The sequence below is a fragment of the Thermobia domestica genome, chromosome 13, assembly GCF_964235325.1.
Source record: "Thermobia domestica chromosome 13, izTheDome1.hap1.1, whole genome shotgun sequence".
Classification (NCBI taxonomy): domain Eukaryota; kingdom Metazoa; phylum Arthropoda; class Insecta; order Zygentoma; family Lepismatidae; genus Thermobia; species Thermobia domestica.
The window spans coordinates 77,802,267-77,830,069 of NC_137466.1; the positions used below are offsets into that span (position 1 = coordinate 77,802,267).

The 27,803-nt window shown below is 37.6% G+C and overlaps 1 protein-coding gene across 1 annotated transcript in view; it reads left to right on the forward strand.

Annotated features, from left to right (window-relative positions):
- Window positions 1-27,803, forward strand: part of LOC145668269 (COMM domain-containing protein 4) — a 323,145-nt gene that overhangs the window by 232,342 nt on the left and 63,000 nt on the right. Inside the window, exons 3-5 of the mRNA XM_081735972.1 lie at window positions 11,791-11,839; window positions 18,075-18,146; window positions 24,221-24,286. Of these exons, the coding sequence (XP_081592098.1) occupies window positions 11,837-11,839; window positions 18,075-18,146; window positions 24,221-24,286 (141 nt within the window). The 5' untranslated portion in view covers window positions 11,791-11,836. The remainder of the gene's footprint in view (window positions 1-11,790; window positions 11,840-18,074; window positions 18,147-24,220; window positions 24,287-27,803) is intronic.

Sequence of the window (27,803 nt, forward strand, 5' to 3'; positions counted from 1 at the left end):
CAGTTTCGAGTAATAAATTTCTATGATTTCAAATGAAGTTTAACACCCTCAAACTAAAAATCCTGCCGGAACCCCTGTTTAATTGTCGTATTAGAACACACTGTAAATCCAATGTAAATATGACAAATATAGAGGATATCGGGAGAAAACTCACTGTAAATCCACTGTAAGTATGACGGGAGAAAGCAAGAAATATAAAATGAGCTTATTGAGAAAATCAAGTTTTAATTCCTTAATGGCCTGCTGTTTAAACGGATTACCAAATATGTAATATTGTTTACTGTGGTCATTTTTACTTTTAACCCTTCGTTCTTTGACACTTTCGCACTTCCTATTTTCCCCAATAAAATGAACTATAGATTACAGCACAAACTTGATAAAAATGGACCTGTTTCCTCCCGACACACTCAACAGTGAAAGTTCTGTTCATTGCCAAATTTTCATGAGATTCCTTTTTCTCTCCCAAATGTATTTATGAGAAAAGAAGAGGAGGAGAAAGTACTAGATTTGTTGGTGAATGTACTAGAACACTAAAATATTATAAAAGTTACTAGATCTAGTACGAGAGTACTAGCGATGATCACACTAGTGCTGGTCGCCTTTTAACTGTCAATGACTTCAAATTCTTTTAATTTTCAATGTTTCCGCTTACTCAGTCTTGTACTCCATTTGCTGGTTTACAAAACAAACACATCGTGCAATCATGATTGAAATAAGTATGCACTTCCTATTAAAATAATAGTTGTTGAGCCATTAATACATATCGCTAGAAAGTTGTATTTATAGTCATTATACAGGGTGTTTCAAAACAACACCGACGTTTGGGAGATGATTTCCGACACCAAAATAAGACAAAAAGTATAGAACAACCTGGGTGCACAAATGCTTCCTTTCGGAGTTATTGGCTGCCGAAAATATGAAAAAATGAACTTTAAAGGTCCATAGCTCCAAAACTATGGGACCTACCGTAGTTGAGTCAAGACCACTAGGAACTAGTATGTGTCCTATTCAGATATCCATGTTTCAGAATCCTAAGGTACTCACGTAACAATTTTTATAGAGGGAGCTTGGCTACGGGCATATAATTTGAAGTATTCACCAACTACCTCTATAAAAATTGTTGTGGAAGTACCGCAGGATTCTGGAATACGAATATTTGGATAGGACACATACTAGTTCCTAAGTAAAGTCTTAACCTCACTGCGATAGGTCCCATAGTTTTGGAGCTATGGACCTTTAAAGTTCATTTCTTCATGTTTTCGGTAGCCTATAATTCCGAAAGAAAGCATTTGTGTACCCAGGTTGGTCTATACTATTTGTCTTATCTTGGTGTCAGGAATCACCTCCCAAACGTTGTCGGTGTTGTTTTGAAAAACCCTGTATAATAGCTCCGTAAGTAAACCCGTTCCCAAAGTGGAATGTGACGTTGGTCAGTGGTAAAAGTTGTTTGTTTCTTGAACTTAAGCGCTCTTTTCAATTCTAAGGCTATATGAGACATTGATCTATAGTTTAAGGTGGAATCCGAACCACCGTAGTGCGTTCAAAATTTTAATGGTCTTCCATTGGGAATCAAACCTGGGACAACGTGCACCGAAGGCACATGCGTTGGCCGCTATTTGTTATTAGAATTTAAGACAGCAGGGAAACGAACACAAAAACTTCGAGGACAAGAACAATTCAGCGCATATGGCCCCTCAGGGTACTCGAACTCCCAAAGGGGTTCGTCGCACGCTTGTCAGCCTAACGCCTTAGATCGATGGATGATACTCCACCTAATTGCCACTTGACCAGCGGGGAGGCAGACCGGTAGCCAGCCCAAAATAATTGCCACTTGACCAGCGGGGAGGCAGACCGGTAGCCAGCCCAAAAATGTAGGAGGGTCCGGCTGAAGTTAGGGGGCCCGATCGAACCATATAATTTATCACCATATTATAGTTCATTTGCAAGACTACCGTGAAAATTTTAGGGGGGGGGGCAGTAAAAATTTAGGGGAGGCCCGGCCCCCTAGACTCCCTGGATACGGGTCTGCGGGGAGGGCTAAAGGTAAATATTAGGCAAAAAACTAAACAAATTAATTAGAACGAAAATTGAATTTTTAAATAAGTGTTTCATGTATTGTGAACCTCCATGAAAATAAGTTTACAGTGGCAGAGATTTTAACAATGACTTAATATTAGGCGTTTTTGCATTAACCATGGTTATATAAATATTTAATGTCTATATATTGACAATGACACACATTATTTAATTAATGCCGTGAAATGATATTATCTCATGTAAGTACATAAAATGTGAGAAAAATATTTTGTATATACCTGAAATCGCTCCCACGCTCTGGCTGTGTGATCTCTTGTGTGAACGTGATGGTCAGTACTGACAGATGAGGCAGGTGTATCAACGGATGCTGGAGAGAGACAATGTTCCATACATGCTGTTGGAAGCAAGTTATATAAGACACTAACTAGAAGTTTTTGTTCTGTACGTACAGTATATATTAAAGAAAGTTGAAGATGATTTAAGGTTTTTCTCATAAGAAACTTCTCTGATATTTAATTTCTTATAAATCTTTCATTTATCAAGGAATGTTTCATTTGAGCGTTCTTGTCGAGAACCAAGGACAATTTAGCTGCATTCCATGTAATATTGCCTTCACCGCACTAGAAATTGCAGGTGCATTTCGCCAGCCCCCCCACCTTGGAGTTTCGAAAAAAAACCTATGCCAATCGTTTGTGCTACGTTTGTGCCGGAATGTACCGCAAAAATTTTCGTTTGTACCACTTCCGGTACGAAGTTATAAGGGTTTTAAAGTGGGGGGGCTGGGGAAACGGCAGCCCCCCCACCTTGGAATTTCGAAACGAAACCTATGCCAATCGTTTTGCTACGTTTGTGCCGGAATGTACCGCAAAAATTTTCGTTTGTACCACTTCCGGTACGAAGTTATAAGGGTTTTAAAGTGGGGGGGCTGGGGAAACGGCAGCCCCCCCACCTAGGAATTTCAAAACAAAACCTATGCCAATCGTTTGTGCTACGTTTGTGCCGGAATGTACCGCAAAAATTTTCGTTTGTACCACTTCCGGTACGAAGTTATAAGGGTATCAAAGTGGGGGGGGTTGGAGAAACGGAAGCCTCCAACCTTGGAATTTCGAAACAAAAGGTATGCCAATCGTTTGTGCTACGTTTGTGCCGGAATGTACCGCAAATATTTTCGTTTGTACCACTTCCGGTACGAAGTTATAAGGGTTTTAAAGTGGGGGGCTGGAGAAACGGCAGCCTCCAAACTTGGAATTTCGAAACAAAAACTATGCCAATCGTTTGTGTTACGTTTGTGCCGGAATGAACCGCAAAAATTTTCGTTTGTACCACTTCCGGTACGAAGTTATAAGGGTTTTAAAGTGGGGGGCTGGAGAAACGGCAGCCTCCAAACTTGGAATTTCGAAACAAAAACTATGCCAATCGTTTGTGTTACGTTTGTGCCGGAATGAACCGCAAAAATTTTCGTTTGTACCACTTCCGGTACGAAGTTATGAGGGTTTTAAAGGGGGGGGCTGAAGAAACGGCAACCTCCAAACTTGGAATTTCAAAACAAAAACTATGGCAATCGTTTGTGCTACGTTTGTGCCGGAATGTACCGCAAAAATTTTCGTTTGTACCACTTCCGGTACGAAGTTATAAGGGTTTTAAAGTGGGGGGGCTGGGGAAACGGCAGCCCCCCCACCTAGGAATTTCAAAACAAAACCTATGCCAATCGTTTGTGCTACGTTTGTGCCGGAATGTACCGCAAAAATTTTCGTTTGTACCACTTCCGGTACGAAGTTATAAGGGTTTTAAAGTGGGGGGGCTGGGGAAACGGCAGCCCCCCCACCTAGGAATTTCGAAACAAAACCTATGCCAAACGTTTGTGCTACGTTTGTGCCGGAATGTACCGTAAACATTTTCGTATGTACCACTTCCGGTACGAAGTTATAAGGGTTTTAAAGTGGGGGGCTGGAGAAACGGAAGCCTCAAAACTTGAAATTTCGAAACAAAACTATGGCAATCGTTTGTGCTACGTTTGTGCCGGAATGTACCGCAAAAATTTTCGTTTGTACCACTTCCGGTACGAAGTTATAAGGGTTTTAAAGTGGGAGGCTGGAGAAACGGCAGCCTCCAAACTTGGAATTTCGAAACAAAACCTACGCCAATCGTGTGTGCTACGTTTGTGCCGGAATGTACCGCAAAAATTTTCGTTTGTTCCACTTCCGGTACGAAGTTATATGAGTTTTCAAGAGTGGCTGTGGTAACGGCAGCCCCGCACCCAGTAATTTCGAAATGAAACCTATGCCCACTCTTTGCACTACTTTTGAACAGGAACGTTTCGCTAAACTCTTTTCTGTACCACTTCCGGTACAAAGATACGAGAGTTTCAAGCTACGGGGCTGCCGTTTTGATGCCCCCTCGGAATTTCGAAACGAGACCTATGCAAATCGTTTAACAACATTTGTGTCGGAATGTATCGCAAACATTTTTGTATGTATCACTTCCAGTACAAAAGTATGACAGTTTTAACTAGGGGGCTTGCCGTTTCCAGAACCCCCCATCTTGGAATTTCGAGATAAGACTATGTCAATCGTTTGTGGTACGTTTTTACCGGAATGTACCGCAAAAAAAAATTACGTTCCTGAAGTTGGCCCCCCACCTCTCCCAAATCACACCAAACGTTGCACATCGTTAATGCATCGTTAGTGCACGTTAGTGCATTTAGAACTAACGTTAGTGCTATCAGCGTTTACGAGATCGTTTACGAGATATTGAAGATTTTGGTTTGGGACCTACTTCATATGAAGTTAACCCCCCACCCATCTTTATGCAGACAGATTTTCACTAAACTTAGCGCATCGTTAGTGCATCGTTAGTGCACTTAAACACACTAAGCACTACCGTAAGTGCTACCATATTTTGGGATTATTCAAGATTTTCGGTGGGGGGCCAACTTCAGAAATATCAAATTCTATACAAATAGAGGTAGAAACATGGGGTTGACGGTAATCGTTAGTGCATTGTTAGTGCACTTAAACGCAATAAGCACTAACATTAGTGCTACCATATTTTGGGATTTATTTAAGATCTTTGGTGGGGGGCCAACTTCAAAAATATCAAATTTTATACAAATAGAGGTAGAAACATGGAGTTAACGGCAATCGTTAGAGCGTGATTAGTGTACTTAAATGCACTAAGCACTAACGTTAGTGTTACCACATTTTGAAATTTATTCAAAATTTTTGGTGGGGGCAACTTCAGAAGTATCAAATTCCATACAAAGTGTCAGTATTTTCAGGAATCAGTAACGAATGCACTAATTACTTTGTTAGTGCTTGAAGAGGGCGCAAATTCACGCTGACCACCAAAGATAGTTTACTTGTAGCACCTACACTAATTAAGCACTAACGTTAGGGGTTGGTGAACGAAGAACCACTAACGATGCACTAAGGATTGTACTGGAAATGATCATTAGTGCTTTTTAATTTGGCAGAAATTTGACACAGTGAAAAACTCCCCTTAAATTTCTTATGTGAGTTTCCTGAGATGTAACTGGCCATAACTACACTAATAGTGAAGCACTAACGAAAACAGCTCTAATTTTTTCGTTATTGGTTGAAGTGGGGCGCCAAGTTCATGAAAGCTTCCAAAGGTTTTTTACTTGTAGGACCTACATTAATGAAGAACTAACGTTAGGTGTTAATGCACTAAGAAACACTAACGATTTCAGTAGAAGAGGTCATTAGTGCTTTTGATTTTGGCGGAAATTTGACGCAATGAAAAATTCCACATGAATCTCTTATGGGATTTTTGTGGCATATAATTGGCCATATCTACATCAATAGTTAAGCATTAACGGAACTATGAGTGTTTTGCAGAAGCGCTAACGATACATTAACGAATGGACTTATTTTTCGTTACTGCTTGAAGTGGGAACCAAGTTCACGCTGGCCCGCAAAGGTTTCTTACTTGTAGCACCTACACTAATGAAGCACGAAACTTAGGTGTTGGTTCACTAGGAAGCACTAATATTACAAGGAAAGAAAACTTTCGAATTTATCGTGAACTTAGCCCCCACTACAAGCACTAACGAAAAAATTAGTTTTATACGTTAGTGCATTGTTAGTACTTCTAGAAGATACAAGTAGTTTCGTTAGTGTTTCACCATTAGTGTAGAAATGGCCAATTATAAGTCTCAAAACTCCCATAAGAAACACATGGGGAATTCCCATCTCATTCAAAAGCACTAATTACCTCTGTTAGTGCAATTGTTAGTGCATCGTAATTGCTTCTTAGAGCACAAACACCTAACGTTAGTGCTTCATTAGTGTAGGTGTTACAAGTAAAGAAACCTATGGAGAAGTCAGCGTGAATTTCGCACCGACACTTTAAGCACTAACGGAAAAAATAGTCCAATTCGTTAGTGCTTCTATAAAGCACTAACAATTTCGTTAGTGCTTCACTATTAGTGTAGTTATGGCCAATTACATATCACGAGACTCACAAGAAATTTAGGCAAATTTTTCATTGAATCAAATTTCCGCCAAATTCAAAATCACTAATGATCTCTTCTAGAGCGATCGTTAGTGCATTGTTAGTGCTTCTTAGCGCATCTACACCTAAGGTTAGTGCTTCATTAGTAAATGTGCTACAATTAAAATACCTTTTGAGGCCAGAGTGAACTTAGCGCCCCCACTTCAAGCACTAACTAAAACTTAGTGCCATTCGTTAGTGCATTGGTAGTGCTTCTGGAAAACACTAACAATTTAGTTAGAACTTCAATATTAGTTTACTTATGGCCAATTACATGTAACGAAACACATAATAAATTTATGGGAAATTTTTCATTGCGTCAAATTCAAGAGTACTAATGATCTATTCTAGTGCAATCGTTAGTGCTTCTAGAAAACACTAACAGTTTCGTTTGTCCTTCAATATTAGTGTAGTTATGAACAATTACATGTCACTAAACTCCTATAAGACATTTATTGGGAATTTTTAATTGCATCAAATTTCCGCCATATTCAAAAGCACTAATGATATCTTCTAGTGCAATTGTTAGTGGTTCTTAGTGCACCAACCCCTAACGTTAGTACTTCATTAGTGTAGGTGCTACAGGTACAATATCTTTGGAGGGCACGGTGAACTTGCGTCAACTTCAAGCACTAACAAAAAATTAATGCCATTCATTAGTGTATCGTTAGTGCTTCTAGAAAGCACTAAATGTTTGTATGAAATTTGATATTTCTTAAGTTGGTCCCACCAGAAATCTTGAATAAATCCCAAAATATGGTAATGCTAACCTTAATGCTTAGTGCATTTAAGTGCACTAACGATGCAATAACGATTGTCTTTAACTGCATGTTTCTACCTCTATTTGTATAGAATTTGATATTTCTGAAGTTGGCCCCCATCTAAAATCTTGAATAAATCCCAAAATATTGTAGCACTAACGTCAGTGTTTAGTATTTTAAGTGCACTAACGATTGCCGTTAACTCTATGTTCCTATCTCTATTTGTATAGAATTTGAAATTACTGAAGTTGCCCATCCCACCGAAAATCTTGAATGAATTCCAAAATATGGTAGCACCAACGATAGTGCTTAGTACGTTTAAGTGCACTAACGATGCACTAACGTTTGCCATTAACCCCATGTTTCTATCCCTATTTGTATAGAATTTGATATTTCTGAAGTTGACCACCCCACCAAATTTTTTGAATAAATCTCAAAATATAGTAGCGCTAACGTTAGTGCGTAGTGCGTTTAAGTGCACTAATGATGGGTTAATGATTGCTGTTAACACTATGTTTCTACCTTTATTTGTATACAATTTGATATTTCTGAAGTTGGCCCCCCCACCAAAAATCTTGAATAAATCCCAAAATATGATAGCACTAACGTTAGTGCTTAGTGATTATAAGTGCACTAACGATTCCCGTTAACTCAATGTTTCTATCTCTATTTGTATTGAATTTGATGTTTCTGAAGTTTGCCCCCCACTTTAAAACTATTACAACTTCGTACCGGAAGTGGTACAAACGAAAATTTTTGCGGTACATTCCGGCACAAACTTAGCACAAACGATTGGCATAGGTTTTGTTTCGAAATTCCAAGGTTGGAGGCTGCCGTCTCTCCAGCCCACCCCCACCCCCACTTTAAATGACTTATAACTTCGTACCGGAAGTGGTACAAACGAAAATTTTTGCGGTATATTCCGGCACAAACGTAGCACAAACGATTGGCATAGGTTTTGTTTCGAAATTCCAAGGTAGGGAATTGCGGTTTCCCCAGCCCCCATTTCAAAACCCTTATAACTTCGTACCGGAAGTGGTACAAACAAAAATTTTTGCGGTACATTCCGGCACAAACGTAGCACAAACGATTGCCATAGGTTTTGTTTCGAAATTCCAAGTTTGGAGGCTGCCGCTTCTCCAGCCCCCCCACCACTTTAAAACCCTTATAACTTCGTACCGAAAGTGGTACAAATGAAAATTTTTGCGGTACATTCCGGCACAAACGTAGCACAAACGATTGCCATAGTTTTTGCTTCGAAATTCCAAGTTTGGAGGCTGCCGTTTCTCCAGCCCCCACTTTAAAACCATTAGAACTTCGTACCGGAAGTGGTACAAACGAAAATGTTTACGGTACATTACGGCACAAACGTAGCACAAAGAATTGGCATAAGTTTTGTTTCGAAATTCCAAGTTTGGAGGCTGTCGTTTCTCCAGCCCCCCATTTTAAGACCCTTATAACTTCGTACCGGAAGAGGTACAAAAGTAAACTTTGCGGTACATTCCGGCACAAACGTAGCACAAACGATTGGCATAGGTTTTGTTTTGAAATTTCTAGGTGGGGGGCTGCCGTTTCCCCAGCCCCCACTTTAAAACCCTTATAACTTCGTACCGGAAGTGGTACAAACGAAAATTTTTTGCGGTACATTCCGGCACAAACGTAGCACAAACGATTGGCATAGGTTTCGTTTCGAAATTCCAAAGTGGGGGACTGCCGTTTCCCCAGCCCCCACTTTAAAACTATTATAACTTCGTACCGGAAGTGGTACAAACGAAAATTTTTGCGGCACATTCCGGTACAAACGTAGCACACACTATTGGCATAGGTTTTGTTTCGAAATTCCAAGGTTGGAGGCTGCCGTTTCTCCAGCCCACCCACTTTGAAACCCTTATAACTTCGTACCGGAAGTGGTACAAACGAAAATTTTTGCGGTACATTCCGGCACAAACGTAGCACAAACGATTGGCATAGTTTTTGTTTCGAAATTCCAAGTTTGGAGGCTGCCGTTTCTCCAGCTCCCCACTTTAAAATCTTATAACTTCATGCCGGAAGTGGTACAAACGAAAATTTTTGCGGTACATTCAGGCACAAACCTAGCACAAACGATTGACATAAATTTTGCTTTGAAATTCCTAGGTGGGGGCGGCCGTTTCCCCACCCCTCCACTTCAAAACCCTTACAATTTCGTACCGGAAGTGGTACAACCGAAAATTTTTGCGGTACATTCCGGCACAAACGTAGCACAAGCGATTAGCATAGTTTTTGTTTCGAAATTCCAAGGTTGCAGGCTTCCGTTTCTGCAGCTCCTCCACTTCAAAACCCTTATAACTTCGTACCGGAAGTGGTACAAACGAAAATTTTTGCGGTACATTCCGGCACAAACGTAGCACAAACGATTGGCTTAGGTTTTGTTTTGAAATTCCTAGGTTGGAGGCTGCCGTTTCCCTAGCCCCCCACTTTAAAACCCTTATAACTTCGTACCGGAAGTGGTACAGACAAAAATTTTTTGCGGTACATTCCGGCACAAACGTAGTACAAACGATTGCCATAGGTTTTGTTTCGAAATTCCAAGTTTGGAGGCTGCCGTTTCTCCAGCCCTCCCACTTTAAAACCCTTTTAAGTTCGTACCGGAAGTGGTACAAACGAAAATTTTTGCGGTACATTCCGGCACAAACGTAGCACAAACGATTGGCATACCTTTTGTTTCGAAATTTCAAGTTTTGAGGCTTCCGTTTCTCCAGCCCCCCCACTTTGAAACCCTTATAACTTCGTACCGGAAGTGGTACAAACGAAAATTTTTGCAGTACATTCCGGCACAAACGTAGCACAAACGATTGCCATAGGTTTTGTTTCGAAATTCCAAGTTTGGAGGCTGCCGTTTCTCCAGCCCCCCCACTTTAAATCCCTTATAACTTCGTACCGGAAGTGGTACAAACGAAAATTTTTGCGGTACATTCCGTCACAAACCTAGCACAAACGATTGGCATAGGTTTAATTTTGAAATTCCTAGGTGGGGGGGCTGCCGTTTCCCCAGCCCCCCCACTTTAAAACCCTTATAACTTCGTACCGGAAGTGGTACAAACGAAAATTTTTGCGGTACATTCCGGCACAAACGTAGCACAAACGATTGCCATGGGTTTCGTTTCGAAATTCCAAGGTGGGGGGGCTGCCGTTTCCCCAGCCCCCCCACTTTAAAACCCTTATAACTTCGTACCGGAAGTGGTACAAACGAAAATTTTTGCGGTACATTCCGGCACAAACGTAGCACAAACGATTGGCATAGGTTTTGTTTCGAAACTCCAAGGTGGGGGGGCTGGCGAAATGCACCTAGAAATTGCTTTCAGTTTGTTATTTATTTCAATTCTCTGCTTTTTATGTGTGTGTGTTTTTGAATGTCAGTTTAAGAGAACCAGTGATTGTAGGTAGGTGTACTTGCCTCGAAATATCACTTGAAAAAATTGGATAATTGAATTTCGATATATAATACTGATTTGGATGTTCATTATTCATAATCAACAGTTTCTTTAATGAAAGGAGAAAACCAATGGTTCGAATTCCACATAAACTATATCCACATCTGATAGTTTTGATGCTTAAAATAGGCGCTAAATTTGAAATAAGTAGGTAAAAAATAAAAACGATACGTTTATAAGTAGTACATCACTGTATGTGCATGCTCATCACTGTTAGGCTAGAGGGGTGTCACCATTAGGAGAAGACATGCAACAATAGATATAATCTGCTATTTAATGTAACTTTTTAACGTATAGATTTATGTAAACAAATAAAACAATCTTCCAGATGAAAACTTGGCAATGAACGACATTCTTTTTAGCGCCAGAGTTTTTATCGATTTTCTCGAACACTACGCATCGAGCTTCTCATGTCGTTCAGTTCGGTATAATCTATCGACATATGTACTGTATATCTCATAGTAGAACGACTCTGTATCTAAGATTCGAAATCATACTTAAAATAGTTATGGAAACGTTAATGCATTTTTCTTTCGTAATTCATTGTATAAAAATTCTTTTGTGTCAGTCGTTTTTGATTTTAACATATCGTGGTAAGACACAGCTGGAAAGACACATGGAGAGACTTCCCATACTGGATAGGACCTAAATTATTCTGGTTCATTAGAATATTTATGTATTGGATGCTGAGATTCCAAAAAAGTACTAGGGTGCTAATTAACACTTTAATAAAAGCAACAGCAGATAATATGAACAAAGATGAAAAAGGTCGGAAAAACAGATAAGAGGGGGCTAATGCAATTTCAGGTACTGTACTACACTTGTCATCATTTGTATGATACTGTTTTAGACTAGTGGTGAAAGGGCCTTTGGTGCTTTAAAAAATAAACTGCAAAGTTTCAAATGAAAATTAATTCATGTAATGTTCTTTTACTGTTGTGAAAACACTCGCACATGATAGAGTTTATATGGGCATCATTCTAACTGGAATATATATTTTGTTTCAGATTCTTGAATAACTGAGAACAACAACGTTATAAGACTTTAAAAAAAATGGTAAGTGTTTTCTGTTAACCTTTTGCTGTAAATTTTGTTATGCATGCTTTTTCTTTTGGATTGCAGTGGAACTGTAGGTTACAAAAATATGAATATATTTTATTGCAAGTATTCACGCAAGAAAACATTTTGTACGTAAAATCTAAGTGGTCTTCACCTATGTCTCAGTAAGACATTAGGCCGGCGATCGCAAAATCTGTTGCAAGTTCAAATCCTTCCAAGATCGTTAGTGTTATATGTTCTTTTATCATTCATTTTATTATCGTCATTCATTTCTAATCGTATCTTTTAGCTTAAAATCCGAATTAGTAAATAGGAAAACTCAAAAAATAATTAAGCACTTTGACTTAAAACCTATTAGCAATGAGTTTGACATAGCGGGTAGGAGTATCGGCGGTAATTTTCAAGTATTGGTCAGGGTCGACAACTCGTTAGTATTTGTTTGAGTGAATGAAGTCCGTTTTCAGGTGGTAACTATGAGATACCTTCGTGTGATGGAAGTGACTGTATGATGAAATAATCAATATTTTTGTTATATTTGTCTAAAATGGAAAGCTAGAATAACATATGGAGAAGCTTTCCATATGGTGCATTACCTAAACTTTGCTGCTTCATTGCTAATATTTTACTGCTGTTGATGCTAAAATTTTTACCGTATTTACACTAGTAAGTACTACAGCAGATAAGATGAATAGAAATAGTGTGAAAGGATGAATAACAACAAAAATAGAGCTAAAATTAATTAATGTAAAGTTCCTAAATGCACTATGCTTGATAATCCGAAGTACAAATAACCGAAAGAATAATTTGCCAGTTTCCAACAATATTCGACGTTTAATTATTTCCGTCACTCCCATATTTTTACAGAACACTATTTGGAAGAGCTTTCAAGAAAATCTTTCCCGTGTGATTGTAAATTTCGGACGAGACTATGTTCAGTATACATGTCTTGTGAACTATGTAATTATTTTCGGGATTTCTACCATTTCAGAATTATCGGATGGAGAATCAATTTTAGTCTTTCATTTGATTTTCCCTGATAAATGGATGAAATTATAAATATCATACGAGTTTTCCCGAAGTCATATTATGAGGATCAAACTTGGCATGGTGGTACATAACAACGTGAGGTATTATGTTGTTTAGGTTTTCGGTTTCCAAACTACGAGTTCATATTTTGCGTTATATTTTCGAAAACAAAAGAACATACACAGAACGCATCAAACCAGGACAAAAATTTCCATGGTTTTAGTCCTTCACGTGCTCTATGTATAAGTAAAATATTACGTTGTGCAGGTTTTCCGTTCGTGAGTTATAGACGATCAAATTTTGTGTCAAATAAGAAACCATACATTGAATTCATCTGGTCGGGATCAACCTGGCAATGATGGTAGACATGGACCTGCTATAAAAGATGTGAAATGTTATGCTGGGTGTACTTTTGGTTCGTATGTTATGCACGTGAAAGTTCTAAATCAAGCCATTGTACATGATTTAAACGAAATAATACTATTTAAATAGCAATTAAAGGTCTGCCTTAGAAAAAAAAAATAAAATGAAGGTCGATTTTTTTTTAAATTTTTACGATTATGCGTATATCTCATGTATGCTTTATTCTCTCTCTCTATGAAAATAGCGTAAGAAAGGATGTTTACGATTCCAGTCATCCATGGTAAAGGAAAACGTGAATAAAACTTCATGTTGTTATCCTAAGATTATAAAATAAAGATGTACTCAAACTTTAGTCCTTGTTTCTGGAGCCTACAAACAAAAACTTGTTTTACGTTTTGAAACTTTCTAAAGGTTCCTTTTGCGAGCAGAATCACGTGTTTATAAATGTCTCCTGGTATTTCAAACTTATGAAGCTAATAGATGCATCTCTTTAACGAAGAACACAGTTTAGAGATTTTCTCATTTCACAAGGTGTTGAGAACTGTCAAAATAACTGAAAAGTTGAAATAAATTAGTGAGTTGAAATTAAAATATAAATACATTATTAGCGTTCAACAATATTATTAGCATTTAAGGGAAATATAATGTCCACAGATAGACATATATCAATTGATAAACCTTATTGAGCTGAACAAAACGTAAGCTGGGTGAGTGTAAATCCTCGTTTGTAGTTTTCGTGAAAATCAACAAAAATGATTTTAAAAAAATACATAGAAGTTGATGCTAGTAATAACCAGCCCACCTATTAAAATGATACTGATACTGAAGTATATGCTCCCATCAAACTTTTGATTATTGCACTACCAAAATAACAGTATACAGTGTAGTTAATAAGATATAGCCCAAAATTATTATTAACTCCTAAACCTTTATTCAACAATAATTTATCGTATACGGTATATATGCGAGTCAAAAAAGGGCCAATAATTTTTTTTATGCAGAATTGGCAAGACTGCTGAAGTTAAACATGTTCAGGAGTATGCCCTTGTATTCTTTGCTTGCAACAGAGATAAAATTGTCCGAATAAAGTTTTGTACGTGCGAGTAGCAGTAAGGGAAAAATAACTGACGTAATAAAAAAAATCCTGCCAAATGTGAAGTGAAATCTGTCATAAGATTTCAGAATGCCAAATAACAGAATGCAGCTTACCTCCATCGGAGTTGTGTGCCATTTAAGAGTCTTCATCCCAGCGAACTTAAAATACCGCTAATTTTACAGAAATCATGTGATATCTTCAAATAGATAAAAGATAATCGAAATGTGGAACAAGAGCGCCCTAGACAGTATTATTTTACATGAGAAACCGTTATCACGACTCTCTTATCTGCTTTCGATTTCGAGCCATTGTGAAAATCGGCATTTATTTTCGCGTTTCTAAACTGCTGAAAACGGAAAGGCATTAGGTGTCTTGTGATAACGGTAGCTCACCCAAAATAATATTGTCTAGGGCGCTCTTGTTCCATATTTCAATTATCTTTTATCTATTTGAAAATATCACATAATTACTGTAAAATTAGCGGTATTTTAATTTCGCCGGGATGAAGACTCTTAAGGACTGACAATAATGAGTGAAGGGAAAGTCAGGCAAAGTGCAGAGAATTTCGGGAAGGGCGTTCCAATGTTTATGACAATGAGCGTAGCGGAACGCCTAGTATTTAGACGGACAATCTGGTGTAAAGCATTAAAGAGAAAGTGCAATTCAGTTGCCGGTTCACAATAACTTTCCAAAGAGCTTCCAGAAGTGGCTGCGAAAACTGTGCATCGAATTGTGACTGGCAAACTGCGTTATCAGAAACTGTGTGCAAGGTAAATGCCAAAAATACTGTCAGATGTCACAAGGAGCAAACAATGATAGTTGCACGTGATTTTTGGTGCGCTGGGGGGAGGATGATGATGGCCTCATTTCTTACATAGTAACAGAGGATAAAACCTGGATATCTTACGCCACTGGGAATCGAAAGAGCAGTTTTTGGATCAAAAGGTTGATTCTTGTAGAAGACTTGGAACCAGAACGAAAATTAAAGCACATATGTATTGCCAAACACGGAATAATCTGTGCGACGTGCCATGCAAAATAGGCAAAGAAGAATCTTACGTTCTGGAATTCTGATCCATGACAACACCCGCTCACACACAGCTGCTCGTACTACTGAGACGATTCGAAGATTTCGATGAGAAGTATTCAATTATCTCCCTTACAGCCTCGATCTTGCCCCTTTATTTCTTCATCTGAAAAAGCGGCTTGCATCGAAGTGAAGTGCTTAAGACAGTGGCAGTGAAGTGTTTAAGACATTAGTTTGTGGACTGGCTGCACTCTCAGGCGTCAGAGTTTACATTGAAGGTAATACGAAAGCTTCCAACGTTACCAGAAATGTCTGGAAGTTCATTGCGACAAGTTGAAAAACAGCTAAGGTATGCATTTGTATGTCAATAACAATAAATTTATTCTATCATTTTCGTGTTTTTAAAAAAGTGTCTTTTTTTTTTTTACATGCGTCTCGTAGTAAAAATACATGAATTTATTGTTAATTCAATATTTTGTAAATCTCTTTTCAAGAATTCGCCTTAACATTTTATATTTTTATTTCAACTATTATTTTGTTTAAACTTGTCAATTATTTTGATAGTAAGTTCTGAACATTATTTAAGATGGGAAAATATGGAAAATGTTTTCTTCATTAAGAGGTTGCAATTCTTAACTGCATAAGTCTGAAGCAGAGACGTATCCAGGGGGAGGGCGATCGGGGCGAAACTTTCTTATTTTATATATAAATAAAACCCATCTCAGAGTTTGGAGCTCTTACAAGTAGTTCTAAGTAGCAGTACTACAACCCACTGCTCCCCCCAGAAGTCCGCCCTGGATCTGCCCCTGATCTGAAGCATTGGGAGTCATTTATAAGCATGTCTTTCTCAAATTAAAAGCACGAATTCTTATCCCGAATATTTCTTTCCGGTGCACAGTGGTCCCAATTACCCTAAAACGCGGTCAAAATTATTTTTTGTTACATTTCGTGTTCTGGTTAAATTTGTTCTAATTCATTACTAGTAATATGAGATAAAAACAACAATGAGGTAAGTGCATAAAATCTCATTAGGACAGACATGCCTGTTTAAACGCATCCGCTTTGACGGAATAACCACTTGATAATGTGCACAATATGACACCAAACCTGTGAATCGGTTCATGATATATTCCAGTAATTTCAGCTGAAACTTCTTCTTTCTCAAAAAATGTTCTGGCTGTATTACCGTCATTTAAAGAACAACTTCCTCCTGGTTTTGGTTAGTCAACGATGATACCTAGATCTCTTTTGAAGTTTTTCTGGATTGTTTGTTTTCGTCTGTGAACTGTTTCTTTACTTGTGTTTCCTCTTACTTGCCACTGTTTGACTCCAGTCTATATGAAACATGAGGTAAACATTAAAAAGAAAATTTTAAAAAAAAAGATCTTATCCAAGTATGAAGAGTGGAAATTCCAAATCTGCATGTCGATGTATTTATGTCTTTTCCTGTTAAAATATCCAATTAGTTCCTTATTTTGGGGATAACTCCGAAAATATAACAATTCTAGATGAATGTTAAAGTTATGGCATTCAATACTTTTCCGCCTACCGTCTAGCGTATAACAGTAGATTTCAGCATCGGAAAACATCGGGAAAATTTTACAGCTCTGCATAATTGCAAGAATAGGACTTCAAATTAAATTAGTCACAATGCTCATTATTATTAGCTCACAATATTAGCTCATCAAGAACGAACTGTGTATCTTAAAATGTAAATTCAGATAACACATTACCCACCACGGATAACAGTATCTTGTATTGAAATAATGGGCATTTTACCACACTAACGGTGCAGAGCAAACCAAACTCACACAACCTACTACTTCAAGGTATCAGCACCCTATAGCGAGGGGTTTACCTCTCCGTAGCTTTCGATATATTACTGCCACAGAGACTAGAATAAATTTGCAGTCGAAAAGTGGGGTCATTCGTACTTTAAAAATTACAATTTCTCCCGGGTTTTGGGCCTGTTGAAACCACCGTGCGGTGGGGTCACTCGATCGAAAAAGTGTTAGAAAAAAGCTTTTTCAAGACAGCCGTCCTGAGTGAGTTTTCTTCATTCACAGCAGGCAAATGCCGGGATGGTACCTAACATAATGGTCCCAGGGCACTTCCTTGCTTCTCCATTCCTTTATTCCTCCCCTCTTCTCTGGGTAGAGTGCTCGCCGTGGGGCGTCATCCTTATACGTAACGGGGTAACATGGCCATAGCTCCGAAAGCCCAGAAATCTAATTCTTAATCCAGATCTTAACGATTATTATTATTATTATTATTATTATTATTATTATTATTATTATTATTATTATTATTATTATTATTATTATTATTATTATTATTTTAGAAATTTGGTTTTCGCTACTACATGATCAACCCAACCCATATACGTTACATTGTGGGCGTTGTATTAAATAAATAAATAAAGAGATCTGAATCTATAGTAAAGAATCGAACTATTTCATCCCGTTTCTGTGGCGTTATTAATTAAATCATTGACAAAGACAGAAAGGGAATGTAGATTATAAAAGGTTTGATTTAATGTTAAAACTAATTTAAAAGTTATTATGTATGTGCGGTGTGTGTGGCAATGAGAGCATTTGTTAATATTTAAATATTATTATCTTGTGTTTATTTTGATTTAATTTTGTATTTTTGACTTTGGAATTATGCAAATAACTGAATCTTTTCTGGTATTGCTTCCTCTTCCCTTTTTCTATTTACAGAGGTTCCGATTTTGTGGAGATTTGGATTGCCCCGATTGGGTGTTGGCGGAAATTAATATTCTCTCTCGGATGGTAAGCTTTCCTTTTTTCTCTCCTCTTTTATAACTTTTTAGTCCTCTTATGAGGTCGTCGCATTTTATTAATTATTCTTTACACGAATAAATATTTTCAAGCAAAACATAATATTATAAATTTTGAAAAGTAATCTCGTTACAATAGGTGCACAGTACTATGAAATAAAATAATTTGTATTTTTATTTTCTAATTTTTACTTTTCCATTTTCGTCTCTAATTTTAAAACAACAAATACATTTTAAAACCACATTCTCATTATGTTTTCTGGAGGAATTATAATATATATATATATATATATATATATATATATATATATATATATATATATATATATATATATATATATATACAGTGGCGGATCCAAGGGAGGCTATAGGGGCTATAGCACCCCCTTGACGCTCAGGTATACACTGTATAAAATGGGCTTCAATCCTGCTTTACACTAGATGAAGCGGCAAACTATGATTTAGCCCCTCCCTTAATCATATCCTGGATCCATCACTATATATTATTATTATTATTATTATTATTATTATTATTATTATTATTACCCAAATCCTACCCGCCACATTTTGCAGAATACTCCAATATTGGTAAATAAATGACTACAAGAATTCCATAATTTTTGGTGTTCTATATAAGTCTCAGTAGTTTTGGTCGATGATTACTCGGAATCATCATAATAATGAGCCAGTGAACATAATTAGATGATAACTGTAGGGCATACGGTGTCTAGGTGGTAGAACATTTACCCATGGTGCAAGCAATCCCTGGTTCGATCGAGGCCATGTGAGTTTGTAGTGGAAAATATAGTGTTTCTAGATTTTGGAAGCGTTCTCCCATTTCCTCCTATTCTTATTCCACCAGTCCTATTACAATCATTCACTGCCATTATTCATCAGGCTTTTGTAGTCTAAAACATATTACCACGGAATGTTAAACTAGAAATTTCATTTTCGTGATAGTTTTAAAAAAATGATACATTTCATTATCTTAAGCTGTTGCACACACATTTAATAATGCTCGAAACACGAACCGTATGAATCCAGAGTGGCTCAAAAATGTGTATACTGCTTAATTGAATTAGTCATTTCGAGAAGGCCATATGACCACATTTTCATTTTAGTGCGAAGTCGAGACGTACGTGAAGAAACGCGCATACCCTGTGAAAAAACCAATTGTCTGGTAACATTATGTTACATATCATATACCATTGCCTCAATATCATCGATGCCATTTTACACGTCGAGTTTGCAATCCAATGTTTTTTCTTTCTCCTCAACAATTTATTTTGGTGGATATATGGCTTTTTCGAAATGACTGATTCAATTGTAATTGATGGAAACGTCTAATTTTGGTAGTGTTATGTTCTGTTATTACATTACAATGCGTTCTGAAGAACTTATATGAGTTTATATATTCAGTTTCGGTCCGTTGGCAATACACTGATGATGACGCAAAACTACTGCACGAACTACCGATTGGAACGTGCCTAGTTCGATATATGCTTAGCAACGTTCGGTGGCTCCTCGTAGGCCATGCAATGTACGAGGCTTTGTCCATAAACAACGTTCTTGACAGTCCATAAGTAAAAGTCGAGAGAAGTGAGGTTAAGGGATTGTGGGGGATACTCGACAAACCTTCTTCGAACTACCCATCGTTCGGGTAAATTGTTTAGAAATTCCTTGAGAAAATGATTTTATTTAGCTGAGGCACCTTCTTGGAGATGAAATCTCCCGTCCCCATAAAGACTTTTGCAATTCATACCTGTTTCACGGGCACCCTGGTCAGCGAGTAAATTGTTCTACACAGTGCAGGAGTTAGCAGGACTTGCCGCTGTGACAGTTCGTCCAGAACGTCTTTCTGCACACCTGTAACACTACCTTTCATATTTGAAAGACGTTACGTATTTACTGCAGTAATATTATCAATCTGTATTTTTGTGTTATTTTCTGTAAGCTGGTAACATTGATACATATTCAAAATCACTATAGATGTACCTCACCGGTACATATTTTATATGTATCATGTTACCACTTTACTTGTTCAAACGCTTACTCTGAAATAACTACATGCAAGTGTATGTAAAATAAAATAATATTTTTCAATTCTTTTACACTTGTGTTTACAAACACCAGAATGCTACGCACCACGTGGATTTACTACAACCGGCAGATGATGGATCCCTGTCCCCTCTTACGAAGCAAATGATGACATCGGAGCAGCAGCACCACCGCCACCAGGACCCCTATATAATGGGACGCAGCCGGCAGTTCTGCATCTGCACCACTTCACTGGTGGCTCTCCTACTGTTTGCCATGGCACATTAGGAGTAATCTTACCCCAAGCTTTTAGTCTGCCGCGGAACTCTTGGCTATTCTTATCCTCCTGGCTTAACCTGCTACTGGGCTCTGTTGGGAATCCTACCTCAGTTGCTTAGCCTGCTTCTGGGCTGTGTGACTACTAACCTCCTCACTGCTTGCCACGGAGCTTTGGAGATTCCTTCACCACTCTGTTTAGCTTGCTACGGGGATCTGTTGGGAATCCTACCACAGTTGCTTAGCCTGCTACAAGACCCTGTGACTACTAACCCCCTCACTGCTTGCCACGGAGCATTGGGGATTCCTTCAGCACTCTGCTTAGCCTGCCATGAGGCTCTGTAGAGATTCTGTCCACGGCCTCACGGTCAAGAACTACCTAATTTTTAACCTAAAAAATTTAGATAATAATTTTGTAGTATTTCCGTAAATACTGTTATTTAGTGAGTTTTATAATTAAAACCGGTAGTGGGAGTCGATTCCGGACACTTGCTCTACCTATATGGGACAGAGTTTTACAATATATATAAGACGATGCACAGGTCGTACATCACCGACTGAAACGTTCGCATGGCTGTTCAAACTTTCGTGTGCTCTTGTGCCATAACGTTAAATATTTTACTTCAGCACACAGAGGTAAGGTGAGCCGAATTACAGGGGAGATATATAAACAAGTCTCATTCTTTTTAGTTTTATTTATAGTCCTGCGGGTTTGAAATACTGATGAAATTAGTTAACAGATAGAAAGAAGTACCCAACTGACTGCCGCTATAATCTGTGAAAGGTTATGGCTAGCAAGATGTAGCAGGTTCAGTGTATCAGTTCTCGGGCGTCATTATTTCTGACATTCTGGACCTGAGTTCGCTACTTCTTCATTCACGTAGTTTCCCAGTTGCCTCATGATGATGAAAAAATGAAATGAAGTCTTTTCTGTTTTACTTCTCAAAATTATGCCTTGAAAGCTAAAGGTGATTATGTTCAAGAACGAAATGGGGGAATAAAGAAATTGGAAGCAAATGGGAGAACACGAGAAAACCACGCATTTGTGGTTGTGGCCACCAAAAATCTCATGTGATGCGACCTAGGATCGAATCAGGGATTCCACGGGCCAGAGAGGAGGGCTCTACCCGTGAGCTACCGCCGCTCTTCATGATGATGGGTCAAGACTGGAAAGTGTTAGTGGTGAAATTGTGAGAAGAACCAAGGACCACGCACTACGAAGTCGTGTGCGTTACAATTAGGCTAAGCAGGTCAATAACATTCTTTTACAAAAGACTTAAGAAAACTGTTTATTTTTTAATGCTCTCACTCGCTCCTGTAGACGATATATTTTGATGTTTATGCTGAACAGAAATAGTTCCTATTTCCCAAAAGAATTCAACACATAACCAAGTTGTTGGAAGAGACCACAGTGGCTCAGTGGTAGGGCGCTTATCTCTGGTGTGTAGGGTCCCTGGTTCGATCCCCAGCCAGGTAGTGGACAAGGTGTCCATGGGTTTTCTTGGGATACTTCCGTTTCCTCCCACATTCTCATTCAACCAATTCCTTCATAATCAATCACTTGTCTTAATCATCGTCTTCCTTAGCCTAAAGGCCTTAATCATGGGACGTTAAACTGAAAGATTTCATTTTATATCGTTTTTGCAATTTGTTGAAATCTTGAGTAGGGTTAAAGGAAGCTTCTGAAAAGTAAGTTTTGTTTCTAACGTGATTGTACAATATTTGTGATAAACTATAAGAAAAATCGTATTATCGGGGATCAGAAATGGAATATACTGCATAATAAGATAATGTTTTTTTTTATATTACTGTACTAAGAAGGGGTAGGCTTATATAATATACACCACAACGTTTTATAAAACGCAGGAACTCGTCACATGAGTGCTACAAAGATTTACGTATGCACTATTCTGCCTTATGCTGTTGTTTAGTTTTTAAAATTTGTGGTTTTAAAATTAATTTTATGTAGACCCTCAGATAACGAGAATTATGTTCAAGGTAGCAACTATATGTCTAAAGTGCTGTTATGCATTTCATGCTTTCGGCTTCCTCTAGCCCGTAGTAATCCTTATGAGAGCTGCTGTAGGCATTCGTAGTTAATGTACGAAGCCCTTCGGTACGAGCGGTCCCGGGTTCGATTCCCGGTGGGGGCACTCGGTCGAAAAAGTGTAAAAAGCTTTTTCAGGCCAGCCATCCTGAGTGAGGTTTTCCTAGGGTTTCCTCATTTATACCAGACAAATGCCGGAGTGGTCCTAACTGATAGGTTCTAGGCCGCTTCCTTCTTTCGCCAATTCTTTCTTCCTTCCTTTCCCCGGATAGTGTGTTCGCCGAGAGACGTCATCCCTCAAACGTGACGGGCTCAATGGCCTTAGATCCCAAAAGCCCAGAAATCTAAATCCTAAATCCTTAATGTACGAAGCACACAGTGGGCTTCGAAAGAAAATGAAGTGCAGATGATGAATGAAACTTAGCTTTTCTAGAATGATGACTTCGGAATTTCCGTGATTAGCGCTCATAATAACTTGTTATAACATATCCAGAAAGATAGGACGATATATATACATGTTAACTATTCTTCCTTAGACACAAACTGTTTCCATTTGTATTTTATCAATCAAAATTTAAATAGAATTGAACCACAGAATAGCCAACCCTGTGTGCAAGTGTGAATTCCATAGACACACACAGTACGGTACATTGTGAAGCATTTATCATCTCTTGACTTTTCTGTTCACTTATTACCTTTTTTGAACTTGTGTTATCAGTGTAATTCCGCTCTCTCTGCTTAAGGTGATCCAATAGGTAACAGTGATGGTAGGGTCGCGAACTCCTTGAGCCGGAAGACCCAGAGGCAGTCATGCCTATGACCCGACAACTTGGACAGACAGATGACGCGGAGTGATGCGGCGACTCGGACAGATCCAGGACCCGGACGAACCCGAGGTAACTCGGATAGATCCATTACCCAGAAAAGAAAACGTCCTTATGCACATGAACAGTATGTGTGAAGGTATTAATGCAATTCTAACAGACATAATTTTCTCCTTTCTCATTGCCTTTTTACTAAATATATTTTTCTCTTGTTGCTGGCGTCTCTGTGTGTCAAACATTGCACTGAAAGGTAACTACAAGGTTTATCAGAATAAATATGAGAGAAAAGATAAGCTACATGTTTTTCCTATGAGGGATCATCAGAGTTTAATAGACCTATAAAACTTGTCGTTTAGAATATAAAAAACATACTACTGAGCCCAAAAAGTATTTTTTAAAATTCTTTTTATATAAGCAATATTCAAAACCCGCGTATGGGAAAACGAATAAACATAATATTATACTTGTAAAAACATGAAATATTCGAATCGTGGTATCTTAGTTAAGAAATGTCACACCAAGAATCAAGCAGTGAATCTTTGAGCTCAAGCAGTGAATATCACTACTCAATTAAATTTTGCAGTAATGCTGCTGAGATGATATTTCTCTTGCTTCTGATTCGCCGAATGTGTTCGGATCTCCAGGTTACAGAGTCTGAAGAGAGACCCAGACCCTGATGAGTCGGGTAAAGTCGTGACTCAAGTGACCCGTGACCCTTTCCATCATTGGTACATAAAGAGGTGCGTATCCTATGAACTATGGCTCTTTGGTGTAGTTACGAGGAAGATAAATATTATATTATATAGTATTTAGTTAATAGAAAATATATGTTGAATTCAGTTTGATTTTCCTGATTGGATTTTTTCTTTCTTTTTAAAACAGACATCAGTGAAAATGAAATTATTTTGCCAGCAAGTTATGCGTTCACTGCTTGGAGAGGAGATGGATGTAAGTATAGTGTAATCACTACATAAGTATAAAATAATTTGCATAGAGTTGCTTGTGTAGAGATTCAACTTATCGATAATAGTGTTATAGTGTCTTTTTTTGGCTTACGCAATGTTAGCAACTTTAGTAGTGAGGGCGGAAATTGGGCAGACTTTTGTGTATCTGGGCCCCTGGTTTAGAGGCCATCTACCAGGTGTACCTAGATCACCCGCTCTAAATTATGTCAATGGGTACATCGGCCCACCTCTTTCAAATTTGCGGAGGGATTTATAGGACCACTCCTTAAAAGTTGGAAATTGCCAAAAGTAGTGTAGGATCATGGTAGTGTAGGATCATGGTGTATACCTCTATAAATTTGGTTTGTCCATCTTCATTTTCTTCTTTGGGTAAAAAATTGTCAAAAACAAATTTTTGAAGTTTTTGACCTCCATTATAGTGGTCCATTCTCTTTCATAAGACATGGGTACAGTGGTTTGTTCTTCTTAAATTTTGGGAGGGGTACATAAAACTATCCCTTAAATTTGTGAATTGTTAAAAATAAAAATTGATAAATATAATTTAGGATTCGAATACGTACTACTGTAGATTTGAATGGTTCATGTCTTTCCACAGTTAAAAAGTTGCCAAAAATTTAAATTTGAGAGGTTTGTCGCCTGATTTATCATCTAAGATGTAGTTTTGCTGCAACATAATGATAGGCTCATTTTCTTTCATAGGACAGTGGTTCGTTAATGCACCATCTTAAATTTTTGGGAAGGATACATTTGGTCTACCCTAAATTTGGTACAATGAAGTCGCGGTAATCCGAACAGAGCCGGGAGGAAAATTTTATTTTTCTTGTGGCGAAAACACACAGTTTTAGGAAATTAATAACTAAAATGATGAAAATGTGTGCATGTTTCCTTAGAAAACAAAGTAAACTTTCGTTAAATACAGTTTTAAATACACAGAGATAATAATACCCCTAAAGGAAAGATTTGTAACTACTGTACTATATGTGGAAAAATAAAAGTATCAAGTTTTTCGAACCTTTTTACAATTTTTCGAGTATAGTACATATACTGTAGTCAGAAAACGTGTTTTGAAATACTACACGTTATGTATTACAACACAGTAGACCCGTTCACACGCTTCAAACCGCCATTTTACTGTTATTCCGACTAATCCGAACAATCACGTAATCCGTACAGGGTTCGATCCCAGTTAGTTCGGATTAGCGGAACTCCAGTGTATTATCAAAAATCAAAACTGGTTATGGTTTTCTAGGACTTGGGTATATATTTTTTGTAAATTTGTATGGTTCAACCTATGTTCTTCCGTGATAAAAATGGCCAAAATTCTAATTTTGGAGATTTTGCCCAAATTTATCGTCTGAACACTTTAAGACTTAGGAATATATGTTAAACCTTAGGAACAACTCATAGTCTAAGATCGTTCTTGCAATCCATTGGTTACTCTCTGCCTGTAGTTAACAATGTTACTCTTGGAATCAAAAATTGTAGTTTAAAGTCATTAATGGAAAGTTATCTTTGGTGCAGTCTGGTTGATTGATCCATTCCTCTGATTGTCTCCAAATTTTGGACTTGAAACCTGATAGGTAATTATTAAAACTTATTGATATACATTGTTTCACACTTTGTGCCTTAGGATTGTAGTTACAAGTCATAGTGTAAGGTTGTTAGTGAAAATATAATAAGTAATTATCCTAAATAAGTAATTATACAAACCGATTGATATACAGCAACAATAATTTCACACTTTGAAATTTAGTTACAACTCATAGTCGGTCGTCGGCGCAAAGTTATTCATGGTGCAGTTTGATTGGCTGATCGTTTTCAAATCTTTGTGTAAAAGTTTTTTTTCAAAAATGAAAATTTATGTTTAAAACTTTTAGTTTGAAAAATTTTCCGATTAGTGGAAATTTATGAAAACATTTATTTGAAATTGTTTTGTGCAAAAGAAAAGAAAATTAAAATTTTTAGTTTGCTAGTAAATGAAAATTTCCAGAACTCAGTTTCTTCTCAATAAAGTACCAAGCGCTTAAGTTGTTTTATTACACACAGTTTCTAAATCGTGAAAAGATTTCCTATTGATGCATTGCGTTTTCATATGTTAATATTACAGGTGAAAGTATTAGGATAGAAGCTGAAACACTGTAGAAAAAGAACAGCAATTTCCATGGCACATTTCAGTGGGAAATTTTTAATTTCAAATTTTCGATTTTTTTAAAAAATCTTTTTCCTCGTTATAACATGAAAAACACATAAGTTACCGTTTCCTCGAGAAAAAAATGTTCTTTAGAATCAAAGATAATAGATCGATCACTCTACAAAAAGAGATCAGATTATTGAAAAGACTGTTATTCAGTTGGAAAGAATAGTTTTTGGTTTATAGAACTGATGGAGTAATTTCCAAAAAGAAAAATTGCTTAGTAACAAGTTAGATAACGGCAGTTTTAACAATACCAAAATTATAAGGTCATAATTTGTTCTACAGAATTTTCATTTGTGAATTTGATGATAGTTGATTTAAAGCTTTAATTAATCAATACTAAACGTCTCAATTTATGAGAAATAACTATCACAATTTGTGAGAAATAACTATTTGTATCGCACTTCGAGAAGAACGAAGTTGCTTTTGCGGCATGACTAAGACTTCTTTTATGAAAGTATTGGTAGAACATCTTTTTCTGTTCTACATCTTCACGGAAACGCTGAACATTGATATAAAAACAAACTCAGTTGTTTATCATCGCGACCACTAATTAATTCATCCTCGCGGCCGACCTCCAGGTCGCGATGTAGCATACATCTTCAGCATGCGCTTACCCATTTGAACCCATGTGTTTGTGCCAGTATCGAGGTAGCGACCGCCGACTTAAACCTCGCCCTCGATCGCGAGGTCTCTTCGGTATGTTTTTACCCTTAAGATTGTGACGTCATCGCTCGTCAAAAATGTGAACGACTTGAAAGTGGTTACTTCACATAAAATTGAGCGATTTGAAGTTCGAATTTAATAACTTTAGTTACTTTTGAAGCATTTATTAAACTTACTTATTCCAGTTTTGGTTGAGTCGGCATATGTAATTTTTGTAGTCTACCATCAATAATATATTGTATTTAAAACAGAAGAGTAAATATAGTTGTCAATATAATTATGGCATGCACAAAATATGCTTTAGAAATAAGTCATATCAGCTTCGTAATATCCCATAATACCTACATACTTTTACTGGATCTGGATGAATTATTTAATTGGAAGATATAGCTGCTGCGCTCTTGAAAATGTCCTTTTTTGATCTTTAGCAATTTTGACATGTTCAGTAAATTTTCCTGCCTTCAACTCTTCAGCAAATTCCGCGCACGACAGGTCGATACGAAAGCGAATTACAAAGCCCTGCTTAATTGTATAAGCTCTGCTTTAACCGTGATCATCAACAAACGATTCCTTTCTTCACTCCAAAATAACCTGGGGCGCGGTGGCTCAGTAGCAGAGCGTTCACCTCCGGTGCTTGGGG